We start from the raw sequence: 26,942 nt of genomic DNA on the forward strand, positions 1-26,942 counted from the left end.
TTTGTACTTTGACTTAATTCTCTTTACAGGCCAATGATTATGATGACGATTCAGATCTAACCATAAATGAATGTATTGTGCCACTGGCCTGAGACGATTGAAGTTCAATATGTAGCCTAGATGTAGCCTCGAATTTACATCCCATTAACATGCTTAGGGTCATGTTTAAAAATCCTGGCCATTATTTTGTCTACCATTGCTCAAATCAAAGGTTATTTGTCACATGCTTCATTATCAACAGGTGTAGACTAACAGTGAAGTGATTACTTACGGGTCCTTTTCCAACAATGCAGAGTAAAAGAAAATATACAAAAATACAAATAAATAATAGAAATAGTGACACGAGAAATAAATAACAATAACAAATAAAAATACCATGGCTATATACAGAGAGTTCCAGCACCGAGTAACAGCTTCTACCCCAGTACCAGGGGTAGAAGCTGTTCAGGGTCCTGTTGGTTCAAAACTTGGTGCACTGATACCGCTTGCCGTGCGGTAGCAGAGAGAACAGTCTATGGCTTGGGTGGCTGGAGTCTGCCAATTCTTTGGATGACAATGCCCCGAGTGGTCTCTGAATTGTTTGATGAGCATGAAAACGATGTAAACCATCTGCCATGGCCGTCTCCATCACCAGATCTTAACCTAATCGAACACTTATGTGAGATTCTGAAGCAGCTGCCTGAGACAGCGCTTTCCACCACCATCAACAAAACACCAAATGATGGATTTTCTCATTGAAGAATGGTGTTGCATCCTTCCAAAAGAGTTCCAAACACTTGTAGAATCTATGTCAAGGCGCATTGAAGCTGTTCTGGCCCGTGGTGATCCAACGCCCTGTTAAGACACTTTATGGTGGTGTTTCCCTTATTTTGTCATTTACCTGTATCTGTCCATTAAAACACAACAACCGTCAACCAATGAGCTCACTGTAATGGATGCAGGTGTTTATTTTGACAGGGGCTTTGAACAAGGGGAGTAAATCAGAGTGTTGCGCAGTGAAAAGTCAAATAGACCGTTACAGACACTGTGTGATGTTACAGAGTTGTGTATGTCAGATCTTAATTTGAGCCAGTTTGCTACTGAAAATAATCCTGCAGCCACAGGAAATGTGAAGTATTATGTGAATTATAATTAATGGCAAATTTTGTGTGTGTTGATACATTTTTCGTAAGGGAAAAACAAGTCCAACGTTTCAAGGTGTAAATGACAAACTTCAGAAGCCATTTTAAATAGACTACAAGTTTTAGATTTCCTGCATTGCAGGAAAGTTCTTCTGCAACAGGGCGGTCAAATTAAGATCCTACATCTCAGTTTGTAGTGATGGGAATTTCAGTTAAAATAAATAATATTTTGACTAATTTCTTTCATTAGAGTCAATAATGGCCAGAGCACTCAGGACCCCTATCGGTGAACGATGAACTAGCCTCTCGTTCACATGTCGTTCACCATACGGAACTTATTTGAGCTGTCATTTGTGATAGACTCGTAAACTTGTGATTCAAATAATGTACATGTGTTCATTGCTGGGCATACAAATACGATTATTTCTTAATACATTTGAAACTACAGACCTTGTTTCGATCCCGGGCTGTATCACAACCGGCCGTGATCAGTCCGTAGGGCGGCGTACAATTGGCCCAGCGTCGTCCTGGTTAGGGTTTGGCCGGTGTAGGCCGTCATTGTAAATAGGAATTTGTTCTTAGGTGACTTGTCTAGTTAAATAAAGGTCAAATAAAGAATGACAAAATTAACAAGGTCTAGTTGTGGCCACAATTGAACTAAACTGTGAGCGACTGTTGACGGAATACATTACTTGACTGCCGCGAGGCTGATAAGCAAAGTTGTTCGCGAACTACAGCCCCCCAAAACAATTTGTTCTCGAGTTTGTTGAGCAGAGGCTGTGTATGTTTTGGTTCTACAAAGCTGCGTCCATAACATTCAATTGGCAATTAATTGAATTTATTCTTGCAACATGTGATCAATTATCAGTTCTACACATGTATTTTTCTTCTTTATGCTCATGATCTATTTCCCTGCACGCATATTACAGACAGTTGGCACTTGGTGGTTGGAGCATATCTCTGGAGCCGCTGAGCCTGGAGGAGCAGGATTAATCCTGCTGTAGGACTCATTGCGGCCGGCACCAGCAGGTCAAATGAACGGTTGAAATTGAACGAGTCCGTCCGAAAAATAAATCATGACTCCCCAGTCAGTAAAGAGTCTTTCATAAAGAATGAATCGTTCGCAAACTGCACATCACTAGTAGCTTGTGAAGTCACAAGTGTAAGCAGAGCCAATGGAGCCATCCTGACCTGGGCTCAGACCCAAAGTTGTGCCTCAAGTGTCAGAAGAAGCGAAGTAGCGCCTGGAGCCTAATTGCAAAGTGGCTCTGTGGCTAACACTCCTGTTGCCAGGCTGTTACTTAGAGCAATGTTCCCTCTATGTAACCTCTATAATGAAGTCAGCTCGGGAGGTTTATTTCTTTCATAAAAAATCTCAGCTGGGTATGTGTTTATTTCAGTGCCACTGACATTTTATTTTGTATACCAGTCCTTTCATGTAGGTTGATTACTCACTTTGCAGTAAGTTGACATTTCGCCCCTGTTGCTTCTAAGAACAATGTTCCCATGTTTTCCTCACGACTCCCTCAGGCTGAGGGATTTTCTTGTGCCTGCAAAATTGGTTTTGGCTCTATGTCCGAACCAGACCATTGAGGAGAGGGGGGATTTTGCATTACTACATGGCTTGTGTTGGCTTTGCTTAACCAGGTTTGGAAAGGAAGGGGTTAATTTGCGTAAAACCATTTTCACATGTTTTTTTTTTTTTTACCGAGTTTGAAAATGCTTTTGGTTGCTCTGTGTTTGCTTGGTTTTTGAGGTCGAATAGATTCAGTTGTGCAACTGACGAGGCATCCCTATTCTAGGGATATTCTTATGACGCTCAGCCTTTTTTAACCTACTGCGTGTAGACTTCACGTTCTATACAGTGTGCTGCCACAGAGCTTTAGCCATTAAGGGGTGTATTATTACACCATTCTATCTAATGGTCTATGTAAAGTATCATGGTTTTCCATTACAGTGAGACCACTGGGTAACATATCAAATATCACCTCGGCTTCAGTACATTTCAATGGTTTCCAGCAAGCTATAACGATTGTCGCCTGACGTGGCTGAATTTGATGAGACGTGGTGTAACCGAGTGGAACAGCTGCACTTGAGATTATCAGCTCTACATCTCAACGTGGACTGACTGCCCATGGCACAGAGGCACCCCATTCCCGTCGGCTCTGGCGCTAGATTCAGTCCACTTTGCCGTGCTCTTTGTGTATGTATCCCCATGCACACTTCTTTGGGTTCTCTCAGCTCACGCATCCACAATGGCGGGGGGGGGGGGGGGGGGAAGCCCTGGTACTGTGAGAACGGGATGGAGGATCAAAGATGAAATGGGGGTCAAAACGTCCACAGCGCTTAAACTCAACGCTGGACCTTGAAGCCAGTTCCACTGCATTTTTTCATTGTTCCCCTCTAGTCAGAGACTGATTTAGACCTGGGACACCAGGTGTGTGCAATTCATTATCAGGTAGAACAGAAAACCAGCCGTCTCCGGACCTCACAGGGTCAGAGTTGAGTATCCCTGGCCTGCTGTTTATATTTTAATGCAGTCATCTCTGTTTTTATTTGAAGCATGTTGTTATATGTCACTTGTTTGTATCAAGTGCAAAGACATTGGAAGCTTATTTTGTACTGAAGTTATCGGCGGTCACAGAGAGATTCTATGTATAGAGGAGATCTTCTATTTTTGTTCCGTGTATATACAGTACCAGTTAAGAGTTTGGACACACCTACTCATTTAAGGGTTTTTCTTTATTTTTTACTATTTTCTACATTGTAGAATAATAGCAAAGACATCAAAACTATGAAATAACACATATGGAATCACGTAGTAACCAAAAAAAGTGTTGAACAAACAGATTCTTCAAAGTAGCCACCCTTTGCCTTGATGACAGCGTTGCACACTCTTGGCATTCTCTGAACCAGCTTCGTGAGGTAGTCACCTGGAATGCATTTCCATTAACAGGTGTACCTTGTTAAAAGTTAATTTGTCGAATTTCTTTCCTTCTTAATGCATTTGAGCCAATCAGTTGTGTTGTGACAAGGTAGGGTTGGTATACAGAAGATAGCCCTATTTGGTAAAAGACCAAGTCCATATTATGGCAAGAACAACTCAAATAAGCAAAGACAAACAACAGCCCATCATTACTTTAAGACATGAAGGTCAGTCAATCAGGAAAATTTCAAGAACTTTGAAAGTTTCTGTTATGGGATTTTTATGAATAATGACTAAATTATGTATACATTTAACGTAGAACTATAACTAAACAGAATACTACTCTGTCACTGTATGAATGTATGAATCTTATTATAATCATAACACTGAATATAATATGTGTAGTTTTAGTTCTGAATTAGAAACGAATGGAGCTATCGTCAGACCGGCTGGAATACTGTGTTCCTGACAGGACATTCTGTCCCCACCTAGGGAGGGGAGAGACCTTGGGCTTGTAGTAGATTATTTAACAGGTGGCAGACAATGTGAGAAGGCTTGTGAACTATATTGCCATAGTATCTGAGAGGAGGAGGGACATTTATGACGAAATGTGAGGTATATAGACCAATGACCAATGAACTGGAAATGATAGGGAGAACGTTCCCGTGAATAAACATTTGACTATTGTAGACTGGGCCTCTGTCTGTTTTAATTTCTATCAGTATCCTACAAATCCTGATTTAACAGACTAATTTAATTGAATTGGTTAAAGAACATGAGAACTTAATTATCCTAACAGTTTCTTCAAGTGCAGTCGCAAAAAACATCAAGCACTATGATGAAACTGGCTCTCATGAGGACCGCCACAGGAAAGGCAGACCCAGAGTTACCTCTGCTGCAGAGGATAAGTTCATTCGAGCTTCAGCTAAGAAATTGCAGCCCAAATAAACAGACACATCTCAACATCAACTGTTCAGAGGAGACTGCATGACTCAGTCCTTCATTGTCGAATTGCTGCAAAGAAACCACTGCTAAAGGACACCAATAAAAAGAAGAGACTTGTTTGGGCCAATAAACACGAGCAATGGCCATTACACCAGTGGAAATCTGTCCTTTGGTCTGATTAGTCCAAATATGAGATTTCTGCTTTGCCAATTGAGATGGTTTGGGATGAGTTGGACCGCAGAGTGAAGATAAAGCAGCCAACAAGTGCTCAGCATATGTGGGAACTCCTTCACGACTGTTGGAAAAGCATTTCAGGTGACCACCTCATGAAGCTGGTTGAGAACATCCAAAGAGTGTGCAAAGCTGTCATCAAGGCAAAGGGTTTGCAGCTTTGAAGAATCTAAAATCTAAAACATATTTGGATTTGTTTAACACTTTTTTGCTTGTTCCCACATATGCTGAGAACTTGTTGGCTGCTTTTCCTTAACACTGCGGTCCAACTCATCCCATCTCAATTGGGTTGAGGTCGGATGAAAACACCTATGGGAGATTCTGGAGTGGCACCTGAGACAGCGTTTTCCACCACCAACAAAACACCAAATTATGTCATTTATTGTGGATGAATGGTGTCGTATCCCTCCAATAGAGTTCCAGACACTTGAAGAGTCAATGCCAAGGTGCATTGAAGCTGTTCTGGCGGCTCGTGGTGATCCAACACCCTATTAAGACACTTTATGTTGGTGTTTCCTTTATTTTTGCAGTTACTTGTATAGTGAGCATTATGTTCAAATCTCAATAAAATTTGTCCCTGGAAATTCCCAGTCCTAACACACCCACACACATTGTTGTCATCTTTGCCAAGGTGTACTGGAGATGTTCCCTTTGTGTCTAAGCGCTTAATGGACATTTGGCTTAGGATGGTGAGGAGCGAGCACCTCCAGGCTGTCTGTGCTGGTATCTTGTGGTGGCTTCTCCTGATGTACCGACACACGGACTGGGCAGGGGCATCTCCTCATCCCTCCACATATGCCCACTGCCTGCTCCGGCTCTGTGCCAGCCCTGTTTCCCCCCCTGGCCAACAGGTGGAGACTCTGAGTCCAAGGGAATGGAACTAAATTGACAGCATGCTACACTGATGGGTTAAGATTAAGACATCAACCAAGTCATAGAATAACGAATGGAAAAAGCTAACACGCTAAAGTGTTTTCCAGACAGATGTGGCTAGGTCGACAAGGTGTTTATAGTAAGGTCAGTCACATTGAGGATGGCTATAGGATCCGCTGTACACTAATAGAGCTGACGAAAATGCTTCCTTCCACTCAGCCTGTTTTTACTCACCTCATCAACTTTTCAAGGGGGTTATTTTGAGTCAGATTGAGACGGCAACAAGGAACTCTCAGGTGGTTGTGTGGCTAATGGGTTACATAACAGCACCATGGAACCGTAGGTTAAAGGATGACCCTGCTGTGTAGCATGGTGTGACACATGTGGTCATACCCTGTAGAATGAGATACATACTGGGGTGAGGGCAGGGGTGTGTTATAGCAAAAACAAACAACCGCCCTCCAACCACCCCCAACGGGCCCGAACCGTCCCCTGACTGTATAAGTGGATGAGGAGCATGGTGTGGAATGCACACCCCTCCTGAAGCGGATGTGGTACATGGTATGGTATGTCAGAAGGTATTGCTGGCTATTTAAGACAGCTGGGACAGGAGCTTCAAAAACACATGCAGTATTGCAGAGACAGCAGTTGATGCCTGTATCAACATAGTTTGGGGATCCTGAGTGGCGCAGCGGTCTAAGTCACTGCATCACAGTGTCACTAGGGGTGTCACTATAGACCCTGGTTCAATCTTGGGCTGTATCACAACCGGCCGTGATCGGGAGTCCCATAGGGCGGCGCACAATTGGCCCAGCGTCGCCCGGGTTAGGGGAATGTTTGGCCGGAGTAGGCCGTCATTGTAAATAAGAATTTGTTCTTAACTGACTTGACTTCCCCCGGGTAAGTCTTACACTAAAGTATAATTCTAAACCTGCCTCATATGAAGATAACAGGCCGTTGATGGTGTGTCTTTGCTGCTTGACAGGACTAAGTCACCTAAACTTGGGCTTTTTATAGTTGTAGGCCTCAGCGGCCTGGCCCTGTCTTACTAATATGGCCTCCTCCTCTCACTCTGTTCCTCTCCCAGGGTCATCAGCAGCTGTATGGCAGGGTGCTGCTGATGTTTGTTTGTTATGCCATGTGGCTCTGTGTGTCACCAGAGCAGGTGTAAATGTTTTACAAGTCACCAGAGCAGGTCAATACTGGCAGATTAACTATGTTGACTTTAACTATGTTGACCACGGCCACTAATGGTCCCCACTCACCTTCATTCCCCCCCTGCTTAACAGGAGTAAACTCAGGGATGCCATTGTAGAAGACGAGTAAGACATCTTCCAACAGAAAACGTTTTGCAACTAAAAATACATTGTCTGGGGCCTCCCGAGAGGCGCAGCGGTCTAAGGCACTGCTACGTAGTGCTAGAGACATCACTACAGACCCGGGTTCGATCCCGGACTGTGTTGCAGCCGGCCGTGACCGGGAGACCCTTAAGGCGGCGCACAATTGGCCCAGCCTCGTCCGGGTTAGGGGAGGGTTTGGCCGGCCAGGATGTCCTTGTCCCATCGCGTTCTAGCAACTCCTTGTGGCCGGCCGGGTGCCTGCACGCTGACTCGTGTCGCCAGTTGTATGGTATTTCCTCTGACACTTTGGTGCGGCTGGCTTCCGGGTTAAGCGAGCAGTGTGTCAAGAAGCAGTGTGGCTTGGCAGGGTTGTGTTTCGGAGGAAGCATGGCTCTCGACCTTCGCCTCTCCCGAGTCCGTATTGGAGTTGCAGCGATGGGACTGCAACTACCAATTGTATATTACGAAATTGGGGAGAAAAAGGGATAAAAAGTACATCAACAAAAAATGGCTTATTAGACAACGTTTCATCTGTTTGCTTTGGTTTGGTTCCTAGTAAAAACACTCCTGGTCTGTGCGTTGGATTGTGTTGGGTAGGGTGGGCACAGTGACACATACAGTACAGAGTAAATAAGGGGTTATAACAACCCAAGATAAATATACAAACATTGAAAGATGTGTGTGTGTCTGACTGTGTAAAGATGGAAGTGGACTCTTCTAACAAGTGGATTCTGTGAGACGTCTTACCGTTGGACCCATCTCGGTAACAAGAGGACTACAAGTAAAGGACATAGACAGGTTGTACAGCCAGCTGCTCTATAAATACACACACACACACACACACACACACACACACACACACACACACACACACACACACACACACACACACACACACACACACACACACACACACACACACACACACACACACACACACACACACACACACACACACACACACAATGATTCCATGTGCGTTCATATTCTCCAGAGTGCAGAGCTTTCTGGGAACAATTCACCAAATCCAAAGGGACAACATGATTGAAATTGATTCAGAGAAGAATATGGCAAACGCTTGTATGGTTCAGAAAATCAATTGCGATGTACTTACTAACAATGAGTCACAGAGAAAGGAACATGTTGCTTTTATAAGCCATAGTCAATGATTACGGAGAGTGGACGCTACTCCATTAGTACAACGGTAATAAATGCATGTACTGGGATCTTCCTGACTTAACACCCCTATCCAATCATATCGTTTTCATTTAATACAGTGTTTACGTTGTGAAATAAACTCCATACGTATTCAAATGTTTACATTGGGCCTGACAATGAGAACCGCATCTGTGTGCATTGAGCATTGAGGAAGTGAATGAGAAGAGAAAATGAGCCAAATAAAGTATAGAGACAGGAAATGCACACGGTGGCCATACAAAGACTGGGGGCTAAAGGTGCAGAGCAAGAGAGACAGCAGTATGAGAGAGTCTACAGAGGCCTGAGATACAGTGAAACATTCGGAAACAAATTCAGACAGTGACAGGTCGGATAATAAACATTGCTTTAATATTCCCATGTTCAAAATGAAAGATGAGGATACTTTGGTAATTAGAGTGCTTTTGATGTAGTGGGCTAATATTTCTTGAACTTGAACTCAACTATAATGTTATTTATGTCCCCAGGGACACTAAAGTGGCCTAGCAACTCAGCAGAAGCAATATGCTATTATTGAGGGAGATCTTCACATTCCATAGTCTATTTCTCACCCACAAGGGGATAGGTACAGTCCATGTGTATTTTCTGTGTGTGTCTCTCTCTTTGTCTGTGTTCATCTGTCTAGTGGAAATTGGGTGTCGTCTTTTCTTTGACCCTGAACTGACCATCTCACGTCTTCCAAAAAGTGTGGTCTGCCAGTGTCCTAGATCATCAGCCAAGGCCATAGATATAAAATGGGGCCTAAATAGACACTCAGCCTTCTGCTGACTCATCTGATCTTTAATAACCTTTGATAGAACAAATCCTGGATCTATCTCCTCACTGCTTGATCCAGCTCCTGCCAGGCAGCACTGCACCCCACCAAGTCAGAGAGGGAAGATTAAAGATATTTTGCAACCTTTCAGATTCAAATGAATGAATGTTACATTTGAACCTTTACTCATATGTCCCTCATTTCGAAGCTGCTGAGAGATAGTCAAGGTCTCCAATGAACCTCACTGCGGCTCAGTTTCCTTATGTTAATCACATATTGTAATGTTCACTTTAAAACTGGAGTGGTGGTGGGTGATCCATTACCAGCTGTGTGGAGAGCTGCGGCTAAAGATGCTCTGCCAGGCCGGGTGACACTTGTTGTGGTGACACAATGGGGCTGCTGTCTCCACCCAGGAAGCAGCTAGATAACAACAACAGCCCATTGTCTGTGGAACGGACTCCCCCGGGGGCCTCTGATCTCACAAAGGAAATTGGAAATGGGGTAAATCGGTGTCACTGAGGTCATGCAACCCAGTGGGGAGTAACTACACCATCATCGTAGAAAAGATAACTCCCGCACAAAATTAAATAATTGTTATTGGTCACATGCGACGAATACAACAGGTGCAGACTTTAGCATGAAATGCTTACTTAAGAGCCCATTCCCAACAGTGCATATTTAAGTAAGACAAATATTTGCTAAAAAAAAAAGGAAATAGTAGCACAATAAACTGGGATACCTAACAGGGATGTAAACAAATTTGTGCACAAAATTATTTGAGAGGAATAAGCTTTTTGTGGTTATGGAACATTTCTGGGGTCTTTTATTTCAGCTCATGAAACATGGGACCAACACTTTACATTCATATTTTTGTTCAGTATAATAAACATAGTAGCAGCAGCATATGTGAAGAGTGTGAAAGTCTTTATATGTGTGTGTGTGCGCGTAGCATCAATATGTGTGTGTGTGCGTGTGCGTGTGTGTGTGTGTAAGTGTATGTAATATGTGTGTGTGTTGAGTGTTCAAAAAAGAATGTTAAATAAATACATAATAAAGGGTTCAATGTAAATAGCCCGGGTTGTCATTCGATGAACTGTTCAACAGAGGGTTTGGTTTGAACCTCGTGATCACCCTTACAAAAAATGTACCTTCATAGTACAATGAAAAAAATACAATGGCGCTATAATGTTTTTTTTAGTCACTGCCATGGCAGGAGAATACCATGGTAATGTTGCAAATAGCAAGGTATTTTCTTGCCACGTTAGTGACCAAAAAAACACAATAGTACCACTGTATTTTTTTCATTGTACTACCATGGCAGGAAAATGGTATTGCAGCAATATGTTTGTATTTTCCTAACGTGGTAGTGACCAGAAAAACGTAGGAAGATAAGGTTTAAAATAATTAGTCTATCTGGTGCTTCTGTCTTCAATACAGTTTTCAGTTGGCTCTCTCTCTCTCTCTTCAACTGACTAGGCTACTCGTATACAATTCTAAATAGCCAACATCCTAAAAACTATTTGTAAAAAGGTATTATCATCTTATATCGTAAAGAAATGCTTTGATCTCAGGCCCTTTTTATGAACAAATCTTTATTTCATGAACAAGTCTTATTAATTAATATGTTCTTGTTAATATGTTCCCCCTGTTGATGATGCTCATTATACATTAAGGTTGAACCAAAAGATTACATGTGACAAATATGAAATTAAATACAAAACAATTATGTGACATTTAATTTAATACAAATAAAAAAATAATCCGGACCATTGACGGTCGCAGAAGGTTCCGGACCGTGGACCGTCTCAGGAGGTTCCGGACCGTGGACCGTCGTTGGAGGTTCTGGACCGTGGACCGTTGCCGCAAGCTCTGGACTGGGAACTGTCGCCGGAAGCTCTGGACTGGGAACTGTCGCCGGAAGCTCTGGACTGGGAAACGTCGCCGGAAGCTCTGGACTGGGAAACGTCGCCGGAAGCTCTGGACTGGGAAACGTCGCCGGAAGCTCTGGACTGGGAAACGTCGCCGGAAGCTCTGGACTGGGGATCGTCGCAGGAAGCGTGGTGCGTGGTGCCGGCACTGGTGGTACCGGACTGATGACACGCACCTCAGGGCGAGCACAAGGAGCAGGCACAGGATGTACTGGACTGGGGAGGCGCACTGGAGGCCTGATGCGTGGGGCCGGTACAGGTTGTACTGGACTGGTGACACGCACCTCAGGGCGAGCACGAGGAGCAGGCACAGGACGTACTGGACTGGGGAGGTACACTGGAGGCCTGATGCGTGGGGCCGGTACAGGTTGTACTGGACTGGTGACACGCACCTCAGGGCGAGCACGAGGAACAGGCACAGGACGTACTGGACTGGGGAGGTGCACTGGAGGCCTGATGCATGGGGCTGGTACAGGCGGCCCCGGACTGGTGACACGCACTTTAGGGCGAGTGCGGGGAGAAGGAACAGGACGTACTGGGCTGTGAAGGGACATCGGAGACCTGGTGCGTAGAGCCGGCACAAATTGTACCGGAACGATGACACACTTCGCATGGCTAGTGCGAGGAGCTAGCATAGGACGTACTGGGCTGTGGAGGCGTACATCTGGGCGAGTGCGAGGAGCAGGCACAGGACGTACTGGACTGGCGAGGCGCACTGGAGGCCTGATGCGTGGGACCGGCACAGATTGTAGCGGACTGGTAACACGCTCCCATGTTGTCACTGGTTCACACCTCGGCTCCGCCGACCACCCCGTGTGCCCCCTCCCAATTTTTGGGGGGGCTGTCTTTTGGGCTTTCCTTGTGGCCGCGACCCCCGGCGTCGTCGCTGTTCTCCATTCTCTCCTTGCTTCTCCCGCCATGGAAGGAGATCCTGTCCTGCCAGGATTTCTTCCCAAGTCCAGGATCCCTTCCCGTCCAGAATCTCCTCCCAAGTCCATGTATCCCTCTCCTCCTGGGCACGCTGCTTGGTCCTGTTGTGATGGGATATTCTGTCTCGTTCGCTAGAATAAATGTCAGACCATGGCGCAGCGGATGTTGAGTTCCACATTATTTAATAGAAAGTGAAACTAAGCAAAGACAAAAACAAATAAATAATAAACTAACAATGAACAGTGACAACAGCGATGCTACGCGCACTTACTCAAAACAATATCCCATAAACACAGGTGGGAAAAACAGCTACTTAAATATGATCCCCAATTAGAGACAACGACTACCAGCTGCTTTTAATTGGGAATCATACACAATCACCAACATAGAAAAACAAACCTAGAACCCCACATAGAAATAATTAACTAGACTAACCCCCCAGTCATGCCCTGACCTACTCTACCATAGAAAATAAGAACTCTCTATGGTCAGGACGTGACAAGCGTAATATATGCCATATATATGCCATAAACTATTCTTATTTTTATTTTTTTAGTTTCACTAATTCATTTTAATTAACTTAATCATTATGACACACCCCTCACTTTTGACATTGGTTGCACTAATTGCACTGTTTGTCTACATAACCTGGTTCAAGTATGCATGACATTACCCTGAGGAAGGCACAGTGATGCCGAAACGTTGGTAAATACCCATTAAATTGCTGGGAGTTTATATATGGAGTGTGCAACTTTCTTTATTTTGATAGTTTATGTTTTATCCGCAGTTGGTTAGCACCTCCACACAAATGAATGTTTCTGGGTGTGTGCCAGCTTATGTTTTTTAACATGCCATACCTCACAACAGCAAGTTACAATGTTTCCCTTTGTTTACACTCTCTGTGTGAACTTTTGTTGGAGTCTACGAGAGGCTAGCTTGACTGGAGCTAACGTTAGCGGACGTTAGCTTCTATGCTAACGGACTCTTATAAATTCATTAAACTATCAAAACATCATTAAAAAAAATACAATAATATATTATCACTCTGCTTAACTTGGTGTTTCATATCCTATGCTTTATAACTCGCTCACTGTGAAGATAACGTTTAAAATAATAGTTTTGTCTGGTGCTTCTCTCTTCAGTTTTCAGTTGTCTCTCTCGTTCAAATGACTCCTTAGGCGTGTTCACACTGCACATTAGTCCAGGGCCAAGAGCCTCCTAAGCGAGTGTTCATACTTACACATTCTAAAGTAAGCTAGCACCATCCGTAGCTCAGGGCTAGCTGGCCCTGCTCCAGAGCAGGGTTAGCACTGACTTTTCAGGGATAGTCCCATAAACACAGTGCCGAAATAGCCCGTGTGAAACTGGGTCAAGAATGATTATGTAATGTCTGTAATGTGTTCTGTACATTATTTTGATAAGAAAATTCACACTATTTATTCCTTCCATCTGAGGACAAAAACCAAAATACTTAAATCCGTGGAAATATTGTATATTTCACATTCTTACACATTTCTGGTTGGCAATACAGGGAACCCAAACATGAGCAAAAAACAAGACTATTAATACAGTAAGTATAACCCCTTTTTTGACAGCAACTATTCCCTTTTTCATTGATGTTACAGACAAATTAGTGGCTGCCTAATGCCTCTTATCAGAGACGTGCCTATGCTGGTATATAAATGCATCGGTATAATACCAACCAACCTCTTTTGACCTTGGTGGGTTTATTTATTTAATGCATTATACTGCCATTGTACCGTGGTCACCACAATGAATAAAGATGGTACCATAGAATACTTTTTGGTACCATTTATCATAGTTGTGCGTTACCATGGGCTACCGAGTGGCCCAGCGGTCTAAGGCACTGCATCTCAGTGCTAGAGGTGTCACTACAGACCCTGGTTTGATTCCAGGCTGTATCACAACTGGCAGTGATTGGGAGTCCCATAGGGCGGTGCACAATTAGCCCAGCATCGTCCGGGTTAGGGTTAGGCTGGGGCAGGCCATCATTGTAAATAATAATTTGTTCTTAACTGACTTGTCTAGTTAAATAAAGGTTAAATTAAACAACAATGTAGAATGCAGGTTAAAGCTATGGTATTTCCATGATCCACATCTATACCATGGTATAAATGATGCAATACCTATTATATAGGTTCATGGAAGTACCATCATACTTTAAAGCTAAAAACATGGTACATTTCCATGATTCAGATCTTTGCATGGTATAAATGCAATACCATGGTAATATTTAGGTACAATGGCAGTACCATGGTACTACCATCATACTTCAAGACTAAAACCATGGCACATGTCCATGATACAGACTATACAATGGTATATGTGAAAGTACCATAATAGTACTTGTGCTTCTACACCTGTGCTTCTACACCTGCATTGCTTGCTGTTTGGGGTTTTAGGCTGGGTTTCTGTACAGCACTTTGAGATATCAGCTGATGTACGAAGGGCTAAATACATTTGATTTGATTTGATTAGTACCATGGTATAAATAAAAGTACCAACGCAAATATTTATAAGGGCAGCTCAGAAATGGGCTTCCTGTGTAAACACAGCCAATGTATGCAGGAAGTGTTTGAAACAGGTCATATCTTGGGTGTTGAAGTGAAAGGTTTACTGTGTAAATAAGAGTAGCCAGATAGTCATTAGCAGAGAGAGAGACTCGCTGTTCAGGTGTATTGTGGAATTCAGTTGGATGTATTTACAGAAATGCAGTATTAACATACACAAGTGTCCCCAAATGGTCGTATCCAGTAGAAAGACAGACAGAAGAGTAGCTATGGGATCTGTGTCAATGAAATACGTTCTGTCTCTCTCCTCTAGATACAGTATCTGAGGGAGCAGACTGAGAGGACCACACCCAGTGAACAGACACCACACGAGCCAAACAGACTTCTGGGATAACTGCTGACTAGAGTATGGAGCCGGCACAATCAGAGATGAGCATCTTGGGATGCTCGACCAATGGGAAAGGTCACAATCTAGGAGATGACAAGTATGTGCCTATGAAGACCATGCCAGAGGAATTAGACACGTGAGTTTCTTTTTGCTGTACATGTACATCATTGTCACATAATTGTATTGCAAAACAGCCACAGCTAATCAGAATCTAGGCTTTGCATATCTGTCTGATAAGCATCTGAAACCTTCTATACACCCACCTGATTGTCTTTGTGCCTCTACACCACAGAAACAATACAATGCGATACAATGAATTTCATTCCAATTGTTTTTGAACTGATGCTTTGATATTGTTATTGCATAAGGGCGGTGGCATTTAGCCCGCTGTTGTGCCCGGCCCATAGACTGGAGAGAGTAATGGGTTTTGTGCTGTGTTGGGTTCAACTGTGAACGTGTCACGTGTTGTCATCATTTACCTGCCAGTATGGAAACCAAAGCCCATTTTAACAGTCTGTAAATGTCATCTGTGTTTTTCTTAAAAAATACAGTAGCCTGTATTCATCAGAGTTTTGGGGTCAATTCCTTTTCAATTCAATCAATTCTGGAAATAAATTGAAATTCTAATTTCAACCCTGATATTCATCCACATGATTCTATCCAAAAGCGGGTGACTTACCCTCTAATACAGACACCATTTTACAGACAGAACTCTTAAAACCCTGTTTCTATTTCCGGCATGCAAATTGTGCTTTGCTCGCCCAGTCCTCCTTGCTAAAGTGTATGACATCAGCAATGAGGATGAGGCGTTTATACGCCGTGAATGACGTCTGAACAGACAATATAACTGATTTCCTAAGTGCATGTTTGCCTTGTTTTTGTCCCATCGTCGCCCTTGGATCCTTTGTTTGCCACACAGAAATGGTACTCAAAATGCCAGGTATGTTTATACTTCAGATATACAGTCACACAGACACAATCTCTATCTAGTAGGCTCACTGACTATGTAACATCGTTACAATCCTTTCAGTGAAGCACCTTGCCACTGTTTCGACAATAAACTCCCTTCTATTTGTGTAGCTTGAGTCCCTCATTTTAAGGTGCCGGTTTTTAGGGACTATCAATATTAATGTCCTTTTCTGTTTCGCCCAGGTTTGATGATCCCGATGGCATCCTGGAGAGTGAGGAGTTTCTGCCCAACGGAGATGGGACGAAGCCCATGCGCTTCACAGACGTGAGTGTGACTGACTTTACTATCGCCACAACTGAAACATTACTCACTGGGCTGTTTCCCAAATGGCACCCTATTCCCTATGTCGAGCCCATAGGACAAGTTGACATGGCCACATCTATTTCTTGTTATGATGGATGTCGCTCATAGCCTACATGCCTTGTTTTCTTTGTTAAAGCACATAGATGTGCATGAAACTGTAAGCAAAAAAACATATGCAGAAATGTGCCTTTCTGCCTTTTTAATTTTGTTTAACGTCAGTGGTCAAGTCAAGGAAGCATCATGACCAATATATTGGCCACACTCCACTTACCAAGACCATTGCCAAATGAGGAGCACTGTCACCGGCTTTTATAGTAAGCCCTGAGGTGGTGTAATGAGCCTACAGTGCTACCGCCCAGCACATCTAGAAGAGAGTGTATTTCATACTGAATTCCTCCCTTGGGATGACGTAGAGGCACCTTCTCAAGGTGATTTCAATGGTAGAGTTGAACCGCTAGGGCCCTCAAACTCAACTCAGGACCTCAAAGGCAGTTGCACTGCTTTTTTTTCATTGTTTCCCTCTACTCAGGGACTGATTTAGACCTGGGACACCAGGTGGGTGCAATTCATTATCAGGTAGAACCAAAAACCAGCAGACTCCGGACCTCTTTGGGCAAGAGTTGAATACAAATGCGCTAGGGCCAAAAAAGAGCTAGATTAACTACTAAAATACCAAATATATCACTTTTGCAACAAACTGTCAAAATTAAGACTAGAATTGACATGTTTCACTTAAACTAAGCCTAAAACATCTGGTTTTCGATTATTATTATTTATTTATTTGACATGAAAAGTACTCTTTAAATTTGTCTGTGTCCATAGGATAACCCTTTGAAGAACCCTTTTTGGTTCCATGTAGTACCCTTTCTACAGAGGGTTCTCCTATGGGGACAGAAGAAGAACCCTTTTGGAACTCTTTTTTTCTAAGAGTATACCCAGCTAGCACATTTGGTTCCTTCGAAGTTGTGGGAACGTAACTTTTTGGTTTCCCTTTGGTTCTGGGAACGAAGCAATACGTTTCCTGACTAGTAAAACAGAAAATGATTTCAACATTCTTGAACTCCAAGCACAGATAGGACACATGTAAATGAATTTGCTTAGGCATTAGTCATTCAAACACATTCATTTTTCAGTAAGATTTAAACCTATATTCTGATGTCTATCCATGGAATTAGTCCACTGTAACACCAGGATGGAACTAGCATACCATGTTTTTTTTTACGTGTACAAAACTGTTCATTTTAGTCTATTCAAACAGACCCCATGTCAAAGGAAACAAGCATTCATTAACATTAGGTGTGGCCAATTAGTGGGCGAGACTAACATACAGTACCTGAACTCACAAGATCAAGAATAGATAGCTTTGTTGAAGCTGAGAACGGAATATATATTTTTTTCAAAAACATTCTTAGAACGTTATTTGCACATTACTAATGTTTTCTTGTGTTTTCACATTTTTATTACCTTTATTTAACTAGGCAAGTCAGTTAAGAAGAAATTCTTATTTTCAATGACGGCCCAGGAACAGTGGGTTAACTGCCTTGTTCAGGGGCAGAATGCCAGATTTCTACCTTGTCAGCTCGGGGATTCGATCTAGCAACCTTTCAGTTACTAGTCCAACACTCTAACCACTAGGCTACCTGCCACCCGCCCCGCCCCATGGAAAGGGTTCTTAATGTTCTGAAAACATGACTTTAGATGGAGCTATGAGTATTCCTGCAGAAAACGTTATGCTGAAGTAATGAAATTCCCGCAGGAGAATGTTGTTTCTTAACGTTCTCTGAACTATTAGAGAATATTCCCAATGTCAAAACCAGTTGGAGTGCGTTCCTAGAACATTACCCAAATGTAATTAAATGTATCCATGTTTGAACGTTTAGTAATAGTTCTGTTAAAGTAATGAAATACCAAGATCAATAACGTTATTTTTGTAAAGTTCCTTAAATGTGCTGAGAATGTTCCAAGGCCAATCAACTATCCTGCACCAATCCCAGAACGTTCTTGAAAGGTTGTATGTAAAGGACAACCACACTCACACCAAGCTCTAAGAAACATATGGTTATCAGAAAATGATGTGCTAGCTGGGTAGAGAATAGGGTGTCAATTTTGGGGTGCCATTTGGGAAGCAGACACTATGCTAATGACACATTCGGCTTGTCACATTGCACTTGACAAGAACATGAATTTTGAAATGTAAGAAAATCTGAACTTTTCAGCTATACATTATTATTGAATTAACTAAATCTGAGATTGTTGTATTTGTTTTGATTAGTTTGAGGGAAAGACATCTTTCGGCATGTCTGTGTTCAACCTGGGGAATGCTATCATGGGCAGTGGAATCCTGGGACTGGCTTATGCCATGGCCAACACTGGCATACTCCTCTTCCTGTAAGTCAAACTGTCAGCTTTTTACATGTCTCTACATGTCTGTAATAATGACCGTAAGTCGCTCCGGATAACAGCGTCTGTTAAAGTTCCAAAATGTCAAATCCTGCCCATGCTTCTTAACGGTCTCCTAGTCTTTCCATTCCCAACTTGGCTTAGTGTTTTTGTCCTTCCTCTTCTCATAAAACCCGGGAAACGGCAAAACGACACACTGACTTTCAAATCACTGACACACTGAGCACAGACACAGTAGGAGTCACACATTAGCTATTGGTTGGTCTCTGTTGATAGTAGCGCTGCCAGCTTGTTGTGATATGATATCCCTTTGCTTAACAAGAGTGCCTGTAGAGAACGTGCTCCCCAGTCCCAGTTATAGCCTTAAGGTTGCACATAGAGTCCACACAGTGGAAAGGGCCAGGGTGGGGGTTGAAAATAGCCACGACCTTCGCTTGTAGGAGGGAGCTGGGACAGCCAGGAATGCTATTTGCCCAGAGCCCCAGCCTGCCTGCCTCAAGAAGGGTCCTGTGCCTGGGTGGAGTGATAAGGGGCCAGGGTGGGGCTGGAGGCAGGGTAAGGGTCTGTGGTGGCGTGACACTTCTCATGGCATGATCCACACTATCCCCTCCCTCCCATCCTCCAGTATTCTCCAACCCTTGTAAAGGCCCCAGAAAGGCCACAGCCCAGAATAGCCCCCCGTCTGCCAGTCCCCACGCCACTGGCCCCCTCTGTAGCGTTGGACATGTCCTCCCCTCTCCTTGCTCTGTCCCTCCTCCCTCTGCCCCCCCGTCCTTCTCATGGAAACATACAGCTTCTCATGGAAACATACAACTTCTCATGGAAACATACAGCTCCTGTTTATCGCTTTTGTGACTCCAGGTTATAGTACAGGAGAGCTTAGGTTCAAAAGGTTTAGACAGATATATTTGTTTGGACTTTGAGAAGCAGGAATCAATTCACATGGATTTTTTTTACTGTGTATTCTGCCCCATGGATTTTGTTTCCCATCCAAGTACAGTATTATCGACTTTGGACTCAAAGTATTGTCTTCTGGTAAAAGTAAGCTGATAAGTCTAGATTCCTGTAGCAAGCAAGATGTGATCAAATTTTGAAGTCCTTGTTCCAAGTCCTATCTTTTCCCATGGAAAAACAGATCATGTTATATTAGCAACTATATTGGATATTGGTTGCATTGCGGGTGTGACCGACACAGGGGCTTCTTTGTCTCTCGAGGGTAACATACTGTACAAAATACAGGGTTTCTCAAGGGAGACCTAAATAGATGTTCTCTACCTCCCTCAGCATATTATCACACCCTAGCAGTTCCAATGGGATGTGGGGAGAGCTCTGAAAACGGCATTTAAACACAAGACCTGAGAACTCAGATTCCACGCTCACAACTTGACATTTCCTGGACAATGAACCAAACCAACCATTAAGCAGCTCATAATGGCTCTCGTGACTCCTGCACTCTAAAAACTGCTGGTTTAAAAAGCAACCCAGCACTGGGTAAATAGTGGGCAGAACACATGTCAGGTTATTTTTGACCCAGCACTTGGGTCACTTAGTTGGGTTATTGAGCTATGCTCAGATGGGCAGTATTTCTGTTACATTTATTTAAAATTAATATTTGAATTACGTCTGAGTATTTTGCATTACACTGGGCTGAACTACACTCCAATGTATTTTGTGACAAGATACTTTTGAAAGCTGTCATTTGTATTTTCAAAATTCTACACCATTTCTTTATAGTGGTTCACAATTTTGTGGCCCCCCTTCACCCTAAATTGGTATTAGAAGTCTGATCGGACTATGGTGTTGATAAGAGTGTCTGCTAAATGAACTAAATATAAATGTATATGTAAATAATAAACAAATGCAAAGCAAGCCAATGTAAAATTCGAATGAGTTCCGCCCCGAAACAAGTCTAATGGCAATACCCAGTGTGCTTTGCATTTGCTCATTTTCACATATACATTTTGGCCATTTAGCACAGGGTTTCCCAAACTCGGTCCTGAGGGCCCCCCCTGGGTGCACGTTTTGCTTTTTGTCCTAGCCCTACACCGCTGATTTAAATAATCAAAGCTTGATGATGAGTTGGTTATTTGAATCAGCTGTGTAGAGCTAGGGCAAAAAAAAACATGCACCCAGGGGGCCCCAGGATTTAGCAGAAACCCTGATATAGCAGATGCTCTTATCCAGAGCAAGGTAGATAAACAACATATCACAGTCATAGCAAGTAAGATGTTTCCGTCTTATATTTTATTTTGATACATTGTCTTTAGGGTATTTTATAGTTGTAATTTGTAATTTAAACCCATCCCTGGCTATTACCCACCGGGTCAGATCAGAAGACTGGAGGCATGGCTTAGTAGGCGTGTGGCATTCTGATTGTTATTTTTGTCGACCCGTGAGAATAAATGTCATTCAGCATTGTCAACACAATTGAGTACTGACGCATTTGTAGCTTTAATAAGGCTTACACAAGCGTATGAGTTCCTCAAGTGTCTATGCATATCCCAATGTTGGGATAGGTACCACTGTGTTATGATGTTTAAATAATAATGTTATTAAAACAAAACTTTCAAAAAAATGCATTCAATAAAAAAAACAGGTAGCAATAATCAGTCCATCAATTAGTTAATCAGTCAGTCAGTCTGTAGGAGTGGTTGACGGTGTGTTAGTGTCTTTGTGCTGTGGGAGGGAAAGTGGTGGGGACTGGGCTGGCAGTTGCTGGATAGATGTAGTAGTTGTGGCTGGTCGGTGCTGTGTCCAGGGTTGTTGCTGGTGTTAGGGCTATGACTGGGACCAGGAAAACCTGGGTTAGTGTTTGGGCTGGGTTGGAAATAAGGGGGTGGTGCCGGGACTGGGGAAAACAGGACCGGTAACCAGGAACTGGGGCTGGTGCTGGGTCGGGATCTGTAGAGGGGAAGAAGGAAAATCTGAGCAGCGAGTAGAAACACAATGGAGCCTTAGACCCAGAGGTCAATGGTGGTACTTCCCTGTGGGCTGCTTCCCTGTGGGCTGCTCGGCTGAAGATATTTTGGCCCTCCTCCATGCCTCGTCTGGTGGTTTGATGCTTGGGCTGACACTGGAAGCCGGGTACTGGGTTGGTGCTGGGACTGGATCTGCAGAAGGGAGGAAATACAACCTGGGGAGCAAGCAGACACCCAAGGGAGTCCTAGACTATTGTGTCACTCCCCTGTGGTCCGCTCGCTACGGGTGAAGGTCTGGTGAGAGGGATAAGTGCAATGGGAGAAAGGGGGAAATGGATGGAGAGGGATCAGAGGGTGGGGGTGATGGAGGGTATGTTCATCAGTCTGGGCTGGTGTTGGAGGAGGAGCGGTGTGGCGATAAGGCTGGACGCTGGAACACAGAGGGAGCAAAAAGGGCCCACACCCACCTGTCCACGGAGCACTCCAAAACAGCTGGTGGGTGACTTCAGTGCGAGCGCCAATGTAGGGGCAGTTCTCTGTACGTAGCTTGTGCCGTCTGTAGATGGATTCCCTAGTGGGGAGGCAACCATGAACAGCCGCCAGATGAAAGTAAGTCCTTCTGTTCGGAGTGTGTTGTGAGGGTCATGATGATGGGTTATTGGGGGGTCCAGGTCTGATAATTTAATTACAGATTAGGACGAGGGCTTCTAGCGGTTCGTTTGTGCTGTTGAGTAGGTTCTTGGGTGTTCACAGGTCTTGCCGTGCCTCCTGACAACCTTTTTGGCCCTGGTGGTTCTTGGAGGGGTGAAGGCGGTTTGAAGGGTCCGGTTCGGAGGGTCCGTGGGGTCTGGACTGAGGCTGGCTGGCTTGCTGCTGTGCAGGATCAGGGGTGGGGTGGGGTGGGGTGGGGAGGGCTAAGGGAGGTGGATCTGGGTCACTAAGTAGTGGACGGAGCATAGCCTCTGTTGTTTCCTAGCGTGATGGTACTGGGGAGGTTTTGGATTCCACCCACTCCGGTTGGGTCCGGTCTTAACAGACCTGCCATTTTCGTGCCCCAGTCCAGGCGTGGTCTTTGTCCAGGACCCTCCTAGCTACTGACTTGAAGGTGGCTAACCTGCTTAACCAAACTTCTATTTCCTAGTTCTGGATGCATTCCTTGTTAAAATATACTGTAACTATCTTGGATTCTGTGGCAGAAAGTGGGTATGCTCAGAGTGTAAGGTTCTGTATTTATTTTCTAAGTCAACCTTGTGTTCTATTTCGTTGTGTTCTTGAACGTAGCCCCGTCTTTCATTTTTGTTCATTGATTTCACCTGTGTCAGTTAGTTCACCTGGTCTCCAACCCCTTTCACCGGTTCATTTAGAACTTCAGTTCTACTGCCGCTCCCCTCACTGCCCTTACCAGCCAAAAGATCTGCTTTCAACAACTTGAAACGTTTTTTCACCTCAGCTCCTGTCCTTCGCCAATCTCATCCGACCCTTCCTTTTACCCTGGAGGTGGATGCCTCCGAAGTAGGAGTAGGAGCCATACTCTCTCAGTGGATGGGACCACCTCCAAAATCACATCCCTGTGCCGCCTTCTCCAGGAAGTTATCCTCCGCTGAGAGGAATTACGATGTTGGGAACAGAGAACTCCTCGCCATCAATCTGGCCCTCGAGGAGTGGCACCACTGGTTGGAGGGCGCACAACATCCCTTTCTCGTCCTAACAGATCATCGTAATCTGGAATATATCAGAGGGGCCAAGAGGTTAAACTCCAGGCAAGCCTGCTGGGCTCTCTTCACATGCTTCCATTTTCATGTTACTTACATCCCTGGGAAGAAAAACGTAAAAGCTGATGCTCTCTCCTGCCAGTTTGACCTTTCGACCAGTAACTCAGACCCTACACCCATTCTTCCCCTTCCTCTTGCATTATGAGACCGGGTACAGTGGGAGGTTCACTCGGCCATACAAGAAGCCCTAGCCTCAGACCCGGCTCCTCCTGAGACACCAGCTGGGAAGAGTTACGTACCAGCAGCTGTTAGACCCCAACTGATAAAATGGTGTCACACGTCCTTGGGGTCAGGACATCCGTGCATTACACAAACCACTGAACTTCTAGCCCGTAAGTTCTGGTGGTCCTCATTGGCATCCAGCGTAAGGGATTACGTACTCTCCTGTCCAGTCGGCGCCCAAACAAAAAGCCCTCGTCATCTCCCTTCTAGTAAGCTTCAACCTTTGCCAATCCCTTAGACCCTGGTCCCACATAGCTGTTGACTTCATCACAGACATTCCTGAATCCTCTGGTAACACCACCATCCTTGTCATAGACCATTTTTCAAAAATGTGTCTGATTCCTCTTCCTCATTTACTTAACGCCATGGAATTGGCTGAGTTTATGTTCCATCTGTATGGGATTCCGGTAGACATCGTCTCTGACAGTGGGCCCCAGTTTGTCTCCCGGGTGTGGCGAGACTTCTGTGACCGACTGGGGGTCGCCTTCAGCCTCTCTTCCGGGTACCATCCCCAGACCAACGGGCAGACAGAACGCCTGAACCAAGAAATAGGGAAGTACCTCCACCAACAATGTTCTGCCTCTCCACACAACTGGAGTCGGTATATGGCCTGGGCCGAATACGCTCAGAGCTCACCCATGCATTCATGTATTTATTTTATTAGTCAACATTGTGTTCTGTTTCGTTGTGTTCTTGGACGTAGCCCTGTCTTTCATTTTTGTTCATTGCTTTCACCTGTGTTAGTTACTCACCTGGTCTCTCAGCTCCTTATTTAGTTCAGCTCATTCTGTTTGTGCCTTTGTGAGGTATTGTTCGTTTTGTCTCTACCAAGCCTTTTTCTAGCTCGTTTGTGAGAACCAGTTATAGCCTTCGGTCCTAGTTTTGAGTCACCTGCCTGTTTGCCTACCTGTGTATAACCATTGCCTGCCTGTGACCACGATTCCTGCCTTCTGCGAAGGCAAAATAAACACCTGCCGCGCTCTGTGCGTGAATCTACCACTTTTTCTCCCTGAGTAATCATTACACAGAGTTTGTTACACAGGGCTGAATCTTTGCACTTTCTGAATTATGACCCAAATTGGGGGCCTTGAAACTAACTTCAAATTATTCCGGTGGCCTTCATCAGGCAGTTCAGGTTAGATGGCACAACGCCCATACGGCTCTGGATAACTGCCCTACTCTTATGTAAGCCTTATTAAAGCTACTAAAGTGTCAGTGCTTAACCTTAACGTTGCTAACAATACAACAGAAAAGATTAACAGAGTAAAATTACATTTACTCACTGGTGGCCAAAAATAACTACCTAAATGCCACTCCCCTACTAAGCCACACCTCCAGTCTTCTGCTATGATCCTGTGGATTATGCTCATTAACCCAGCATCAACAACCCAACTTAAAGAAAACAATGGGTTGTTTGTGATCCAACTGGCTGGGTCAAAATAACTCAATGTGTGTTTGGTCCAATATTTACCCAAATTGGGTTGTTTTCAACACAGCAATTATTTGAGTGCTGGAATGTCAGGCCTCAACCTATGTGCCCACACTGTGGCCAGATGCTAGGATCCTTACCTCTACTGTGGTCAGTAGTCTAGGGGCCTCCATCTGGCTGCAGGGGCCGGACTCTGAGGTCTGGGAAAGGTACTGGGAGTGCCCTCTGACCATCTAGGAATGCTGACTGGGGAATGTTCAGCTCCCTTCCTCAGGGGTCAGTGCTTCTGTAGGCAGACTGCGGCTCCTCTCTGGTCTGCCTTTCGGGCACAGGGGTCTAAGAGGGAGATGGGTTGTGGGGAAACGCTCTCTCTCAGATTACACTGGGCCAGGATTGCTGGAAGGAGAGTTATGTCCTTTGTTATACCCCCCCCCACACCTCGCTACTGGGTTCTTACTCCAACATGATCTTCTCAGACTGTTGGTAACATTATTAGCATTTTCATAACATTCAGAGTCTGCTGAGAAAGCACTTGCCTTTATTAACTCTCTGGGCTTGAGCCCTGAGATCACATGGCTACAGTTGGTAGTTAACCAGCCAGTCGGCTTTGTTCTAGCTAGTGTACTTCACTTTCCCTTCAGGATACAATTAATGCCTTTTCAGTGAAACCTTAATATGTTTCTTTTGGAATTATACTGAGGCAGTAATCTCAAACTGTAATTTATTTTGGTTTTATAAGTCAAACCACTAAGTGCAAGGGTTTGTCATAGAAATGTGTGTGTGCTATTCTTACATATTGATAGAGAGGAGCTGAGGCCTTTACTACTACAGTTAGTTCTGAGCTTGCTATGCTCAACTAACCTCCTTTTATTGCATTGAAATGAGGCAATTACATGTCTTATCATGTACAGTTGAAGTCAGAAGTTTACATACACTTTAGCCAAATACATTTAAACTCAGTTTTTCACAGTTCCTGACATTTAATCCTAGTACAATTCCCTGTTTTAGGTCAGTTAGGATTGCCACTTTATTTTAAGATTGTGAAATGTCAGAATAATAGTAGAGGGTGATTTATTTCAGCTTTTATTTATTTCATCACATTCCCAGTGGGTCAGAAATTTACATACACTCAATTAGTATTTGGTAGAATTGCCTTTAAATTGTTTACCTTGGATCAAATGTTTCGGGTAGCCCTCCACAAGCTTCCCACAATAAGTTGGGTGAATTTTGGCACATTTCCTCCTGACAGAGCTGGTGTAACTGAGTTAGTTTTGTAGGCCTCATTGCTCACACACACTTTTTCAGTTCTGCCCACCAAATGTCTATAGGATGGAGGTCCGGGCATTGTGATGGCCACTTCAATACCTTGACTTTTTTGTCCTTAAGCCATTTTGCCACAACTTTGGAAGTATGCTTGGGGTCATTGTCCATTTGGAAGACCCATTTGTGACCAAGCTTTAACTTCCTGACTGATGTCTTGAGATGTTGCTTCAATATATCCACATAATTTTCCTCCTCATGATGCCATCTATTTTGTGAAGTGCAGCAGTCCCTCCTGCAGCAAAGCACCCCCACAACATGAGGCTGCCACCCCCGTGCTTCACGGTTCGGTTGGTGTTCTTCGGCTTGCAAGCCTCCCCCTTTTTCCTCCAAACATAACGATGATCATTATGGCCAAACAGTAATATTTTTGTTTCATCAGACCAGAGACATTTCTCCAAAAAGTACGATCTTTATCCCCATGTG

The 26,942-nt window shown here is 44.0% G+C and overlaps 1 protein-coding gene across 4 annotated transcripts in view; it reads left to right on the forward strand.

The window, feature by feature from the left end:
- The window catches only part of LOC139413279 (sodium-coupled neutral amino acid transporter 3-like), a 58,585-nt gene that overhangs the window by 11,948 nt on the left and 19,695 nt on the right, over window positions 1-26,942 (forward strand). For 2 of the 4 annotated variants that reach the window (XR_011634784.1, XM_071160472.1), the window contains exons 2-5: window positions 15,108-15,318; window positions 16,102-16,122; window positions 16,335-16,416; window positions 18,728-18,843. Coding sequence is in view for 2 of the 4 variants with exons in the window: in XM_071160472.1 (XP_071016573.1) it covers window positions 15,203-15,318; window positions 16,102-16,122; window positions 16,335-16,416; window positions 18,728-18,843 (335 nt within the window). In the remaining 2 variants the exon portion in view is untranslated. The remainder of the gene's footprint in view (window positions 1-15,107; window positions 15,319-16,101; window positions 16,123-16,334; window positions 16,417-18,727; window positions 18,844-26,942) is intronic. The other 2 variants (XR_011634785.1, XM_071160473.1) reach the window with 1 other exon arrangement.

The sequence above is a fragment of the Oncorhynchus clarkii genome, chromosome 7, assembly GCF_045791955.1.
Source record: "Oncorhynchus clarkii lewisi isolate Uvic-CL-2024 chromosome 7, UVic_Ocla_1.0, whole genome shotgun sequence".
Taxonomy (NCBI): domain Eukaryota; kingdom Metazoa; phylum Chordata; class Actinopteri; order Salmoniformes; family Salmonidae; genus Oncorhynchus; species Oncorhynchus clarkii.